The 12,646-nt window shown below is 35.2% G+C and overlaps 1 protein-coding gene across 2 annotated transcripts in view; it reads left to right on the top strand.

Annotated features, from left to right (window-relative positions):
- Window positions 1-149: 149 nt before the first annotated feature.
- sxph (saxiphilin) overlaps window positions 150-12,646 on the top strand; it is an 18,953-nt gene continuing 6,456 nt past the window's right edge. Inside the window, exons 1-13 of one of the 2 annotated variants that reach the window (XM_056460293.1) lie at window positions 150-384; window positions 2,824-2,987; window positions 3,299-3,398; window positions 4,777-4,956; window positions 5,981-6,143; window positions 6,234-6,298; window positions 6,623-6,780; window positions 8,642-8,828; window positions 10,380-10,528; window positions 10,828-10,918; window positions 11,000-11,050; window positions 11,139-11,321; window positions 12,555-12,646. The exon at window positions 12,555-12,646 is cut by the window's right edge and continues 56 nt beyond it. In XM_056460293.1, coding sequence (XP_056316268.1) covers window positions 321-384; window positions 2,824-2,987; window positions 3,299-3,398; window positions 4,777-4,956; window positions 5,981-6,143; window positions 6,234-6,298; window positions 6,623-6,780; window positions 8,642-8,828; window positions 10,380-10,528; window positions 10,828-10,918; window positions 11,000-11,050; window positions 11,139-11,321; window positions 12,555-12,646 — 1,647 coding nt within the window. In that variant the 5' untranslated portion in view covers window positions 150-320. The remainder of the gene's footprint in view (window positions 385-2,823; window positions 2,988-3,298; window positions 3,399-4,776; window positions 4,957-5,980; window positions 6,144-6,233; window positions 6,299-6,622; window positions 6,781-8,641; window positions 8,829-10,379; window positions 10,529-10,827; window positions 10,919-10,999; window positions 11,051-11,138; window positions 11,322-12,554) is intronic. The other variant, XM_056460292.1, reaches the window with a different exon arrangement.

Genomic DNA, 12,646 nt, shown 5'->3' with positions numbered 1-12,646 from the left:
GCAGCGTTTAATATAGGCTAAGCACAAAACAAACAAATGGCGCTTTCTAAAAACGCCATAAACCGCTAAGCAAGGAAAGATGCCTGGACGAGAATGGTCCACGTGACATAAGAGTTCCACTGTAATATTTTCCATATGTGCGCATTTATTATAAGAACTATCCGCTTGGAAAACACCCGCTTGCCCAATACAGATTTTCACACGGGTGCAAATCTAGACGGTGAGATCTTCAGTAGGCGACATGCTTGTCCAGCTGAAACTTCTGTTCACGACTCGATGTAGACCGCTTTATTGCTCCCTGTAGAGATTTCTGACAGACTATGATGAAGCTCGTGAGTGTTATTGTTGGGCTCTTGCTGCTGTTGTGCTCCATCACCAGCTGGGGTAAGTGCGCGTTTGCTGATGCAGTTAAGAAAGTGTTTAATAATACTCCTCATTTCACACATATTTTGGAGTTATTAAAGGAGATAAAGTTGCTAGACTTGCTGCTTGATGACGTTACAAACTAAGATATTTGTATTATGACGTGACCATATAATCTAAAGAGTCTACGTTTTATTTTTATTTGTTGTGGTGTGTAATTAACCATTATGTACTGTTGTGGATGTTTCATCTTTTCTGGGGTGATATTGTGTCTTAATTTGGCCATAACTACTTCTGTGTTTTTGCTAGCTAGCAGAATGATTTTTGGTGACGAATCTTATTTTGACACACAAAAAAAAACTCAACGATACACTCTGGGCAAATTTACTACCCTTTAGTTACTGTAGAGATGAATTCACTGAATTAAACTGCTGTAAAAACATATCAGATAAATTTCTTTCTTTTTCTTTTTTTTTTTTGCATACATCTGTTAATCAACCTCAGTCCTGATCAAAACTACTAAATTGCTTGGAAAATTAAAGGATTTTAACTCTAATTGCCAAATTCAAAAATGATGTCACTGATTTTTGGTGGGGGAAAAAACACATATTTTTTCAATATAAAAAGTAATTGTGGAGTGGATTTTTAATACCTTTTATCAAAGTCTTGGATATGTGAAACAACATTGCCTTTGATGCTTTGTTTTTGATTAATTCCTGTTTTCCCCCTCTTATTTACAGTTGGTGACTGTTTTTGCCCCATCAACTTCCATTATAACCACTTTTTTTTATTTTAAAATCATGACACCATATAATCGTGCATTTTTGATTGTTGGTGGTTTTCCCTGTTGGAAAGAGGTAAAATTATAATTTTTTTTTACTGTTGATCATCAGTTGGCACCATAAACTCTTTAGATACTGTAGGCCTGTGCATAAAAGCTTAGTTTTTGGATTTTATATGGAGTATAACAGCAAATTAAAGTGTGTGTATGTGTGTCTGTGGGTGTGTGACCTTTGCCCACTTACTTTGATGTGTCTGAGAAAATCAAAATATGCATCTTAGCTCTCAGAACTACATGGAGTAAACAAAAACAAATACGATTTATGCACCATCAAATGTGGTTATAATGGAATTCAATAAAGCAAAAACAGTCACCAACAGTAAATTAGAGAGAAAAAACAATGCAACAAAGTCAATGTTGTTTCGAATCGTTTACATGCCCAAGACTTATAAAAGGTTTTTAAAAATTCCAGTCCACAATTAAACCTGTCATTTTGTGTGTTTTTTTCCACCGAATCAGTGACATCATTTGAAAATTTGGCAATTAAGAGCTTAAAATGTTTAGTATATTTAGTAATATTTAGTAGTTTTGATCAGGACCGAGGTTGATTTAACAGATTTAAGCAAAACAATTAGAAAAAAATATTTATCCGATACATTTTTACAGCAGTTTGATTGTGGATGTTTTCATCTCTATCATAACAAAAGGGTAGTAAATTTGAACACTGCACATGTAAATGCTTTAGAAAGTAGCCTATTGCTAAAGAAAAAGAGCATTCGTCTAGAAATATAAAATGCAAAGCAATGTTTTTGAGATTGTTCTTATTTGCAAAGTGCATTTTATTTGTGGATTAAATTTTTGTGAATCTATTTGTGCGTCATAATCTTTTTGTTTTGATATTAGTTTATTTTGTTATTTAATTCAACTACCATGAAACTAGGTAGACCCTGTTGTATTTATTTATTACTTAAATTTTTGGCAATCTTTATTTATTTGTGGATTAATTTATTTATTCATATATTTTTAAATGATTTTTTTTAGTTATTTCTATAATGACCTGCCTTACTCAAAAGGGTTTTATTTATATTTTACGTTGATGAAAGTGTGACTAATAATTAAGTAAAAGGTTAATCATTAGATTTTTCTGTTAACTGCAGGTTTTTGTGGTTGAATAATATAGAGGAAATAATTATTATCCACAAACATAAAATGCAAGTGATGTACTTTTGATGTGTTTTTATTATTATTATTATTATTATTATTTTCAATGTTGTGAATCCATTTGTATCATGATCTGTTTGTTTTGATTGGTGGATTCTGTCATATGCATTTGTTAATTCGGTTTAATTTTTGTGAATCTTTTAGTTTATTTGTGGATCACTATTTATTTATTTGTTGTACAACTTTAAATGAATTTCCTTAAGTTTATGTATTTTACATTTAGTTCATCTGTTTATTTTATTTATTGTGAGACTAATTCCTTTCCCATAGAAACCCTGATAAAATGTAACTTTACTGCAATGAAAGTCACTTAAAAAACTCTGCCAGATGCATTAATGTAATGCAACTGAAGTATGGTTGGGGACAGAAAGCCACTATTAAGCCCTATGAAACCTTATAAACGTTTAACTTGTGAAAACCAATTTTCTGCAAGTATCTGCCTGTGTATGTGCATCTAGGTAAGAAGATGCGCTGGTGTGCAGTATCAGAGGCGGAGCAGAAGAAGTGTGCAGAACTGGCCAAAGCTCTGGTCGCTGTCCTTCCACCTGCAGCCGTCACTGCCTTCGCTCGTCTATCGTGTGTGAAAGCTTACAGCACTGCAGACTGCATTAATAAGATACGGGTGGGTTACATGTGACACTGACTACACTAAAACAAATCTGTTGACTCAAATGAACCCCTGCAGTATAAAAGTGGACGCTTTACATTCACTCAAAAAAGATTTTTTGCTGCTTGTTCAAACTACTTATTTAAAATGAGCTGAATCAATACAATTCTTGAGTTTTTTTGGGGGGGATAACTTAATTGTTCTATGTTCAATCCACTTAAATTTGTAAAAACAATTAGGTTAACTTACTCTGTTTGTGTTGGGACACATGAAGGAATTGTGTGGAACCCTGCATTTTTACAGTGTTTTATTTCTCTTCTCATCAGGATAATAAAGCTGACCTGGTGACCCTGGATGCCGGAGAGGTTTATTCTGCTGTCAAACAGTTTGGGCTCACAGTAGTTGCAAAGGAAATCTACAGAGATGGTATCATTGAAAACCTTGTTCTCTGTGTATGTGTGGGTGATTTTCAGTGGTGTAAAGGCTGCAGTCACTTCTTTATTTTTGCTTGTCTAAGGGGATTGGCTAAAGTAGACAAATCAGTCCTGCAATTCCCATCCAATCAAATCACAATCCAATCAATAGAAAATAAATGGCACCATACTGAACAACCTCAAGACATGGGCACTTTATAAATACAGCAAACCCTCTACCAGAGACTGCATTAGACTGCATGTCACTGATGAGAAGATGGCGGATGTTTAGTGTGTGATGACTGAAATCACCAAATGGCTTTAAATAATCACTAAATGCACTACAGAATGTTACGTTTACAAACACACATCAGCTTTACACAGTGTAATACTCAATATTCACTACTCTTGAGTACTTTTAAAAGGGCTTCTTTTTACTCGTACTTTGAGTAATATTTACAACTGTTACCTTTACTCTACTTATGCTACATTTTTGGGTAAGCAATGGTACTTTTACATGAGTGATTTGTCAGCACTCTTTCCACCACTGGTAATTTTGTAATTGCAGGTTTACTTGGTGTCCAAGGTGATTATTTCTTTCAGTTTTGTAGTTTTAAATATTTGTCACTCATTGTCATGGATCTCCAATTGTTATTGTTTTCTTCAAAATGTGATTTCTTGTTATGATCATGTATTATAGTGTTATCATAATATTTAATTTAACTTTTGTTGTTAAAAGGCCATTTTCATAATTTTACGAAATGAAATTAAAGTAAATCTTATTAAATTTAAGTGTCCATAAATCTTACCTCAATTCTATTACTGTACCATAGTATATTTTGCCTTTTAAATTGTATAATAATCTCCCACAACTATGTAAGATACTAGAATTTCAATTACTTTGCCTTACTTATTATATTTGAAGCACCGAAAAGCATGTGTGCTTTCTCTAAAAAATATATTATGTTCTAATGAGCTATTAATTTAAAACATCATTACTGACCAGACAGTAGGTTTATTAAAAGTATTACAATCATAATTTCATAAGTGCCCTGTGTTCTTAATTTATTGTGGCAAGTTGGATTTTTTTTGGGGATAAGAAGTGTAAAATTGTCAAATATTTTACCATTATTAACGTAACAGTGGATAATAAATCAAGTTTTTTATAAAAGTTAAAGGAAGTAACTTGAGTTTGGTAATCACTGAGTTATTTAAATCATATATAATCATATATCCAATAAGATACTGGAAAGAATTTCTTTTAGTGAAGTTTATCTATTCATTTTTTTCTTTGGAATGGGAATGTATGAAACTGTAGCATCACTAATATGCTGAGACCATACACTTCAGCGAGCACTAACATGAAGATCTTCCTCTCCTCCATCCGTCAGGTGGCTGTATTCTTGCAGTTGCTGTGGTCAGGAACAGCAGTTCTTTAGACATGCGCTCTCTGCAAGGCAGTAGGAGTTGTCACAGTGGAGCTCGCTGGACTGCAGGCTGGAGTCTCCCTTTAGGACACTTACTGTCTCGAAACCTCCTGCCCTGGGCTGAGGATGAGCCCCTCAGTCAGGGTAAGACAACCAATCACATATAATGCAAACTCCACACAGAAATGTCAAATGATCCAGCCGGGGCTCGAACCAGCAACCTTCGTGCTGTGAGGCGACAGCTCTACCCACTGCGCCACCATGTTGCCCCATATTGTATTATAATGGTGAAATTTTTTTTATAATTTTTGCCGTTTTTTTTATTTTGCAGAAAAATACAACTGGTAAAAATAACATAAGTCAACCAAAAATTGCCCATAGCTCTTCTGAAGCAGATAATAATCCTAAACATCCTAATTAAACACATGATTTTATATATATATATATATATACAGTTGAAGTCAGAATTATTAGCCCCCCTTCCATTTTTGTTTTCTTTTTTAAATATTTCCCAAATGATTTTTAACAGAGCAAGGAAATTTTCACAGTATGTCTGATAATATTTTGTCTTCTGGAGAAAGTCTTATTTGTTTTATTTCGGCTAGAATAAAAGCAGTTTTTAATTTTTTAAAAACCATTTTAAGGTCAAAATTATTAGCCCCTTTTAAGCTTTATTTTTTTCCGATAGTCTACAGAACGAACCATCGTTATACAATAACTTGCCTAACTACCCTAACCTGCCTAGTTACCTTAATTAACCTAGTTAAGCCTTTAAATGTCACTTTAAGCTGTATAGAAGTGTCTTGAATAATATCAAGTCAAATGTTATTTACTGTCATGGCAAAGATAAAATAAATCAGTTATTAGAAATGAGTTACTAAAACTATTAGAAATGTGTTTAAAACGCTTTCTGTTAAACAGAAATTGGGGAAAAAAAATAATCAGGGAGGCTAATAATTCAGGGGGTTTAATAAGTCTGACTTCAACTGTAAATGTCAGTTAAGATCACCTGGAGCTCTAGAATGGAATCAGTTTAAAGTGATTTCCCAGATTTGTTTGCTGTTGTTTATTTATATCCACTCGCTTGGTAATTTGGATCCCAACCTATGAAGTAGTTCAAAAATATGTATATGATGGTGTTCCAGTGCTCACATTTTGATTTTGTCAGCGGTCAGTGCTTTCTTCAATGCCAGCTGTGTTCCTGGAGCAACTACAATGGCAGCAAACCTTTGTTCCTTATGCAAAGGCCAAAGGTCTTACATTCGTCAGAAGAACTTCCACTGTGAGACATCTCACAGCGAACCATTCTACCACAACCAAGGAGCACTCAGGTTAAAATACACACACACACAAACACAAATATCAGTGAGTCACTGCCAAATTGCCTTGAGCATCTTACAGTATGATTCTGTTTTTCTTAGATGTTTGCTGTCAGGAGCTGGAGATATTGCTTTTGTGGATCACACAGCCCTGGTTGGCATTGATGGTTAAACAAAAACTCATTTTTTCATTTTTTTTTTTCAATTGTAGGCTCTACAAACAACAGCGTGTTTACACTTGCATTTGCTAGTGGTTAAATCAGGGGTGTCCAATCTCAGTCCTGGAGGGCCGGTGTCCTGCATTGTTTAGCTTCAACTTCCTTCATCACAGCTGCCTGAAAGTTTCTAGTATATATAAAAAGAGCTTGATTAGCTCAGTTGTGTTAAATTGGGGTCGGAACTAAAATATGCAGGACACCGGCCCTGCAGGACTGAGTTTGGACACTCCTGGGTTAAATCTTATATGGCTCTTTGTTTGTTTCCTTCATCAGAGAGTGCGAAGGATGAGCTGCGTCTGCTGTGTACAGATGGGTCTCTGGCTCCGCTCGGCAGCTTTAGGACATGTAATCTTGGACGAGGTCCTGGAGGCGGTGTGGTCACACGGATGAACATAAGGAAAATCGCTCGCAAGTTCTTGGTTGCTGCCCAGGTATGATTTATAGTGAACATTAAAATTATAGGTGGGCATAGATTAATTTTTTAATCTAGATTAATCTCACTGTAATTTCGGATTTAATCTAGATTAAAATGGCTTATTTGAATTCTGCCAAAGGCATTCAGGATATGTGTGCTACCCAAATAATTACTAAAAGTAAGAGTACATTGAGAATGGGTTTCTCAAGCCAGGTGGCGCATTAGACCAGGGGCTCATCTCCTGTTTCCAAAATGCATCACAAACTGCTTGAGAAACTGATCTACTGTGATAAGTGGTGATGAAAATAAATGATGTTCAATAAGATGTATTTTTGTTTACTAACTGTTTATTCAGGTAAACATGAATTTTAAACTGTAGGCCTAAATAAGCTCCAAACAGCGATTTTTTTTTTTTTTTTTTTTTTTTTTTTTTTTTTTTTTTTTTTTTTTTTTTTTTTGGATTACTTAATCTGACTAAAGTCACAACTGAACTAAACAGAAAAGGAATTAAGACGTGGAGTAGTGGCATTATTGAAGTAAACACAACCAAACTATTACCCTCATGTAGGACTTTTCGCCTTATTTTGCGACAAGATCCACACACGTGGCTGTCAGTAAAGGACCGCACACACACACATACATTGCAAAATGCGGAAGTTGTTTCTTTCCATTTGGCGTGCGTTATCAAATTCCATAACACTCTCACCAGTCCTTACTCCTTATTTGCGTCTAATACCCCAGTTTGTTACGGGGGCATGAATGAAATATTCATGAGTGAAAGTTAAACTGCCGAACTGCAGTTAAAGTCACCAAAATTACAGGAAACCCTTACATGAAAGTACTTCACGTAAACACCTTAATTATATTATTGTTTATTAAGGCAAATAACTAGATTACCGATGTCCATGCAAGCGTAGTCAGTAGTGTCTGAAAGATCCAGAAGGGCATCCTGCTGATTTGATTCAGAAGGGCACTTTTTTGTCAGATGGCTCACCGTTCAGGTATACAACCCTGCTAAAATATCAAGGTGAAAGTCATCATAGCTTGCGTGGATAAGAGTCTCGCGTTAACGCAGCACGTTAACGCTGATAACGGCCCACCACTAGTTTAAATTCACATTTATTCATTAATTACCCCTTCAAACCTGACACAAACCCAAAGTCTTAAGACCCTCTCACACTTAGGATGATGAGTATAACTTAATAGTAAATATTGTTTAAAAAAATCTTTCTAGATATAAACAGTCCACATCAAAACTATAATGATAGTGGCACAGAGAAAAAATTCTGCAATCACTAGAGTCAAGACAACATATTTTTATGTTGCTTCAACTTATTTTAATAAGTTAATAAGATTTTAATAAAAATTTAAGTTGCATAGTTTAACTTAATAATTTTAGTGCGTTTGATTGATGACTTGAGATGACTAGAAAAGTACATTTGAATCAAATAAAACATTTAAGGCAGCATGATTTTTTAAAAAGTTTTGTTGTGAACAGGCCTTTTTAGTACATAGAAAAAAAGTCACCTACTCCTAAATGTTACATTTTTTCCTTCTTTCTTCAAAGCACAAAAGAAGATATTTTGAAGAATGTTTATGATTATTGACTTCACTATTTGAACCGTAAATAAAGATATTTCAAATCTCTTTTATGTTTTGGAGAAGAAATAAATCAGAATCACATAACTATCAGAGCTTTCACTTTTTGGACAAACTGTTATGTTAATCAACATATTGCTGGCTCTGTCAGTCTAGAGTTGACCTCAAGCTCATGCAGTTGTTCTTTAATAATCTTATTGGTGTGTCGTGGCTTGGAACACTGATAAGATTTCACTATACCATGAGCAAAGCACTTTTTTCTGTGTTTTCTTTTGAAGATGTCTTTTGGTTGGAGGGGAAGGGAGCGTCGGCGTTTCCAGCTGTTTGAATCTGCATCCTATGGTGGGAGTGATCTTCTCTTCAGAGATGTGACGGAGAAATTATCTGTTCTGATGGAGGATATGGATATGAGCCAGGTTCTGGGACTCGACTATGTGGCCTTGCTCAAGGGTCTTGGACATGAAGGTTAAACACTGCTTCTGTAACGACCAATCTTGTAAATGATAAGCTCAGACTTTAATTTGTACATATGTGTCAATTTTGCTATTTATAATGTTGGGATCACATGTCCCCACAGTTACAGCAACACCAGTTCTTTTTTATCTTGCAGGAACATTTTTTTGGTTTCCATGATGAAAACAGCACACAAATCATACACTACCAGACAAAAGTCTTGTTGCCTATCCACGTTTTAGGAACAACAGATATTAACTTGACTTCTAGTTAATCATTTGGTATCAGAAGTGGCTTATTTGAAAGGCAAAGGCCTCTAGATTACGCTTATTCTACCAAAATAAAATATGATCAAGCCTTGATTTTTATTTAATTAGGAGAGTAAGGTCTGACTTTGCTTAGAAAGAAGTCTTGTCACTTAACAGAAGGAATGTCCAGTATAGAATATAAAGTCATGGTGCTGTGGAAAAAGAATTAATATTGTTTATGACTCCCTTGAGCTTGGAGGACTGCATCCATACATCTCTGCAATGACATCTGCAATGCAATGACAAAAGTCATCTGGAATGGCAAAGAAAGCGCTCTTACAGGACTCACAGAGTTCATCAAGATTCTTTGGATTCATCCTCAATGCCTCCTTTATCTTACCCCAGACATGCTCCATAATGTTCATGTCTGGTGATTGGGCTGGCCAATCCTGGAGCACCTTGACCTTCTATGCTTTCAGGAACTTTGACGTGGAGGCTGAAGTATGAGAAGGAGCGCTATCCTGCTGAAGAATGTGCCCTCTCCTGTGGTTTGTAATGTAATGGGCAGCACAAATGTCTTGATACCTCAGGCTGTTGATGTTGCCATTCACTCTGCAGATCTCTCGCATGCCCCATACTGAATGTTACCCCAAACCATGATTTTTCCTTCACCAAACTTGACTGATTTTTGTGGGTCTCTTGGGTCCATGTGGGTTCCAATAGGTCTTCTGCAGTATTTGTGATGATTGGGATGCAGTTCAACAGATGGTTCATCAGAAAAATCGACCTTCTGCCACTTTTCCAAATGATCAACAAGTAGTCAAGCTATTATTTGTTGTTCTTACAACTGGGATCAAAGACAATACTTTTGTCAGGTAGTGTACATCTTTTACAAGTTGAATACAACATACAACAAAGTACAGTTGAACTATCATCACCAAATACACTCTCTTATACATGCCTTAAACCTCCAACCGATAGTGCCACTAGTAAACCATGAATAAAATCCAACAACAACAAGAAATACATAGAAGGTTATATCTAAGCGTTCTATCCTGTTATACCCAAGTAATAAACAAATCTGCCCCTGTATTTGACAAATAAATCTTGACACTTTTTCAAATGAAATGCAATTTTCCAAGGGCATGTAGGAAGATTCAAATCATACACAATTAAGTATGTTAAAATTGTAAAACTACAGAATGTTTTCTGTGAGGGTTGGTTTAGGGGTAGGGTTGGGGGAAGAGAGCAGAATATACAGCCTGTACGGTATAAAAAACATTACTTCTGTGTGTGTGTGTGTATGTGTGGTTAGGTAGTTCGCTGGAGGACAGTGTGGTGAGGTGGTGCTGTATAAGTCACGCCGAACAGAAGAAATGTGAGCAGTGGGCGCTTAGTATAAAATCAGACCCACTGGTGTGTGTAAAAGCTTCATCTATGAGTGACTGCATTGAGAAGATTAAGGTCCAGTAAGACAATTTTCCCGCAATTGTGATTTCGGTTTAAACAAATACATTATTTATTGATCAGTCTATAATCATTATTATTATTATTTTACTATTATTAATAGACGTTTCAAAGCTTGTATTTGTTTTATTTAATTTAACTGCCAAGTCATTTTTGTTTCCTTCAGTATTTCAGCTAGTATTTATATTTTACTTTTATATTTCAATAAGTATTTTTCACTTTTAATTAACAACACCAGCACTGGTGTTTGTCTCGGTGTCGGTGCCTAGAACAGAATCAGTTGTTGATTTTCACAGAGGGATGAAGTGGATGCCGTGTCTCTGGACGCCACTCATGCTTTTATAGCTGGGAAATGCGGCCTTGTCCCTGTTGTGACTGAATATTATGGTATGTAAAGCATCCAGTATCATATTCACTCGTGTGTTTGGGCTCACCTCACCCTGATTTGCTTTTGTCTTGTTCATTTAGGAGAGAAATGTGAGATTTCTGCAGGAGCTGGAGGCCATTTTGAAAGTGATGGTAATAAGGACAATCATTATAAAATGATCTTGGCATTAAGGGCACATCTCGATAACCACGTCACTACAGTTCATTCTTGTTTCTGCAGAATTGCCGTCTGTGTACGGTGTGGCAGTTGTGCGTCGGTCAAGCAAGAGTTTATTTTTTGGAAGTCTGGCTGACAGACGCTCCTGCCACGGTCACATGTACAGTCCTGCAGGCTGGGTTTTACCTGTAAGACACACACTCAGCACAGAACGCAACAACAGCGCCCCCTGTGACCCTAATGGAGGTACTACATGCTATTTCCCTGCTAGAATGGCTATAGCTGACATTCTGAACATTCATACTAGACTGTACCAAATGTGATTTGAACTTTCTATTAAGAATGAAGTTTTGGAATGAAGCTTTGAATGTTTATATTTTACCATGTTTTTTTGCATCATTTAATCGATTAAGAGCCATTGCCACACAAGGTTTGTACCAAGCGAGTGTTCAAATGTGTTTTTTGAAAGTGCCAGCAAATATGGATTGAAGCATAATTTTTGGTAGATAAAAACATTGAGTTTTAGAAATTTTGTCCCATATTATGGAGCCAGATCAGTCTCAAAAACAATTCATTTACAAAATAAAATTCATACATCCACAATACAATTTCCAAAATCACATTTAAAAAATCCAATTCGTAAGTTCAAAACACAATTCAAAAATACACAAATCCAATTCGTAAGTTTAAAAACATGATTCGAAAATACACATAAACAATTCGTAAGTTCAAAACATGATTAAAAGATACACAAATTCAATTTGTAAGTTCAAAATACGATTAAAAAATACACAAATCCAATTCGTGAATTCAAACCACGATTCAAAAATACACAAATAGAATTCGTAAGTTCAAAACACAATTAAAAATACACACATCCAATTTGTAAGTTCAAAACACGATTCAAAAATACACAAATAGAATTCGTAAGTTCAAAACACAATTAAAAATACACACATCCAATTCGTAAGTTCAAAACACGATTCAAAAAGACAAAATCAATATCATAAATTCAAACCACAATTCAAAAATACACATCCAATTCGCTAATTTAAAACACGATTCTTAAATACACAAATAGAATTCGTAAGTTCATAGAACGATTCAAAAGTACACAAATCCAATTCATTTGCTGAAAATATTTATGCTGTTTCATTGTGAATTCACAAATTGTATTTTTAAAAATTGGATTTTGTAAAAGTGATATTGGTAAATGTATTATTTTTTAAGTGACCTGGCTCGATTTTTTTGCTAAAACAGTAGTCGTTGGTGATTCATAAAATGTTACAGGGACTTCAAAAACATATAAAAGCACAACAAAACTTGCATGAAATCTCAGCACTTGCAATCAGCAACAATGGAATGACATCTGCATAAACAAAATCAAGCTTTGACCAATTCTATGTCACAAATAAGGAAGAAAGGGCTATCACAGCTTCAGTTTTATGCTGACTTTAATGTAAGACACTCTGTTCTCAGTGTACTCTGAGGTGTTTTGGAAAGGCTGTTTGCCTGGAGGTCAGGGTAATCTGTGTAAGGTGTGTATGGGTGGAACTGAGGAAGCTGCCACC

The sequence above is a fragment of the Danio aesculapii genome, chromosome 6 (assembly GCF_903798145.1).
Source record: "Danio aesculapii chromosome 6, fDanAes4.1, whole genome shotgun sequence".
Taxonomy (NCBI): domain Eukaryota; kingdom Metazoa; phylum Chordata; class Actinopteri; order Cypriniformes; family Danionidae; genus Danio; species Danio aesculapii.
Note: the sequence above shows the minus strand (reverse complement) of the source record. Positions and strands in the feature narration are given on the sequence as shown.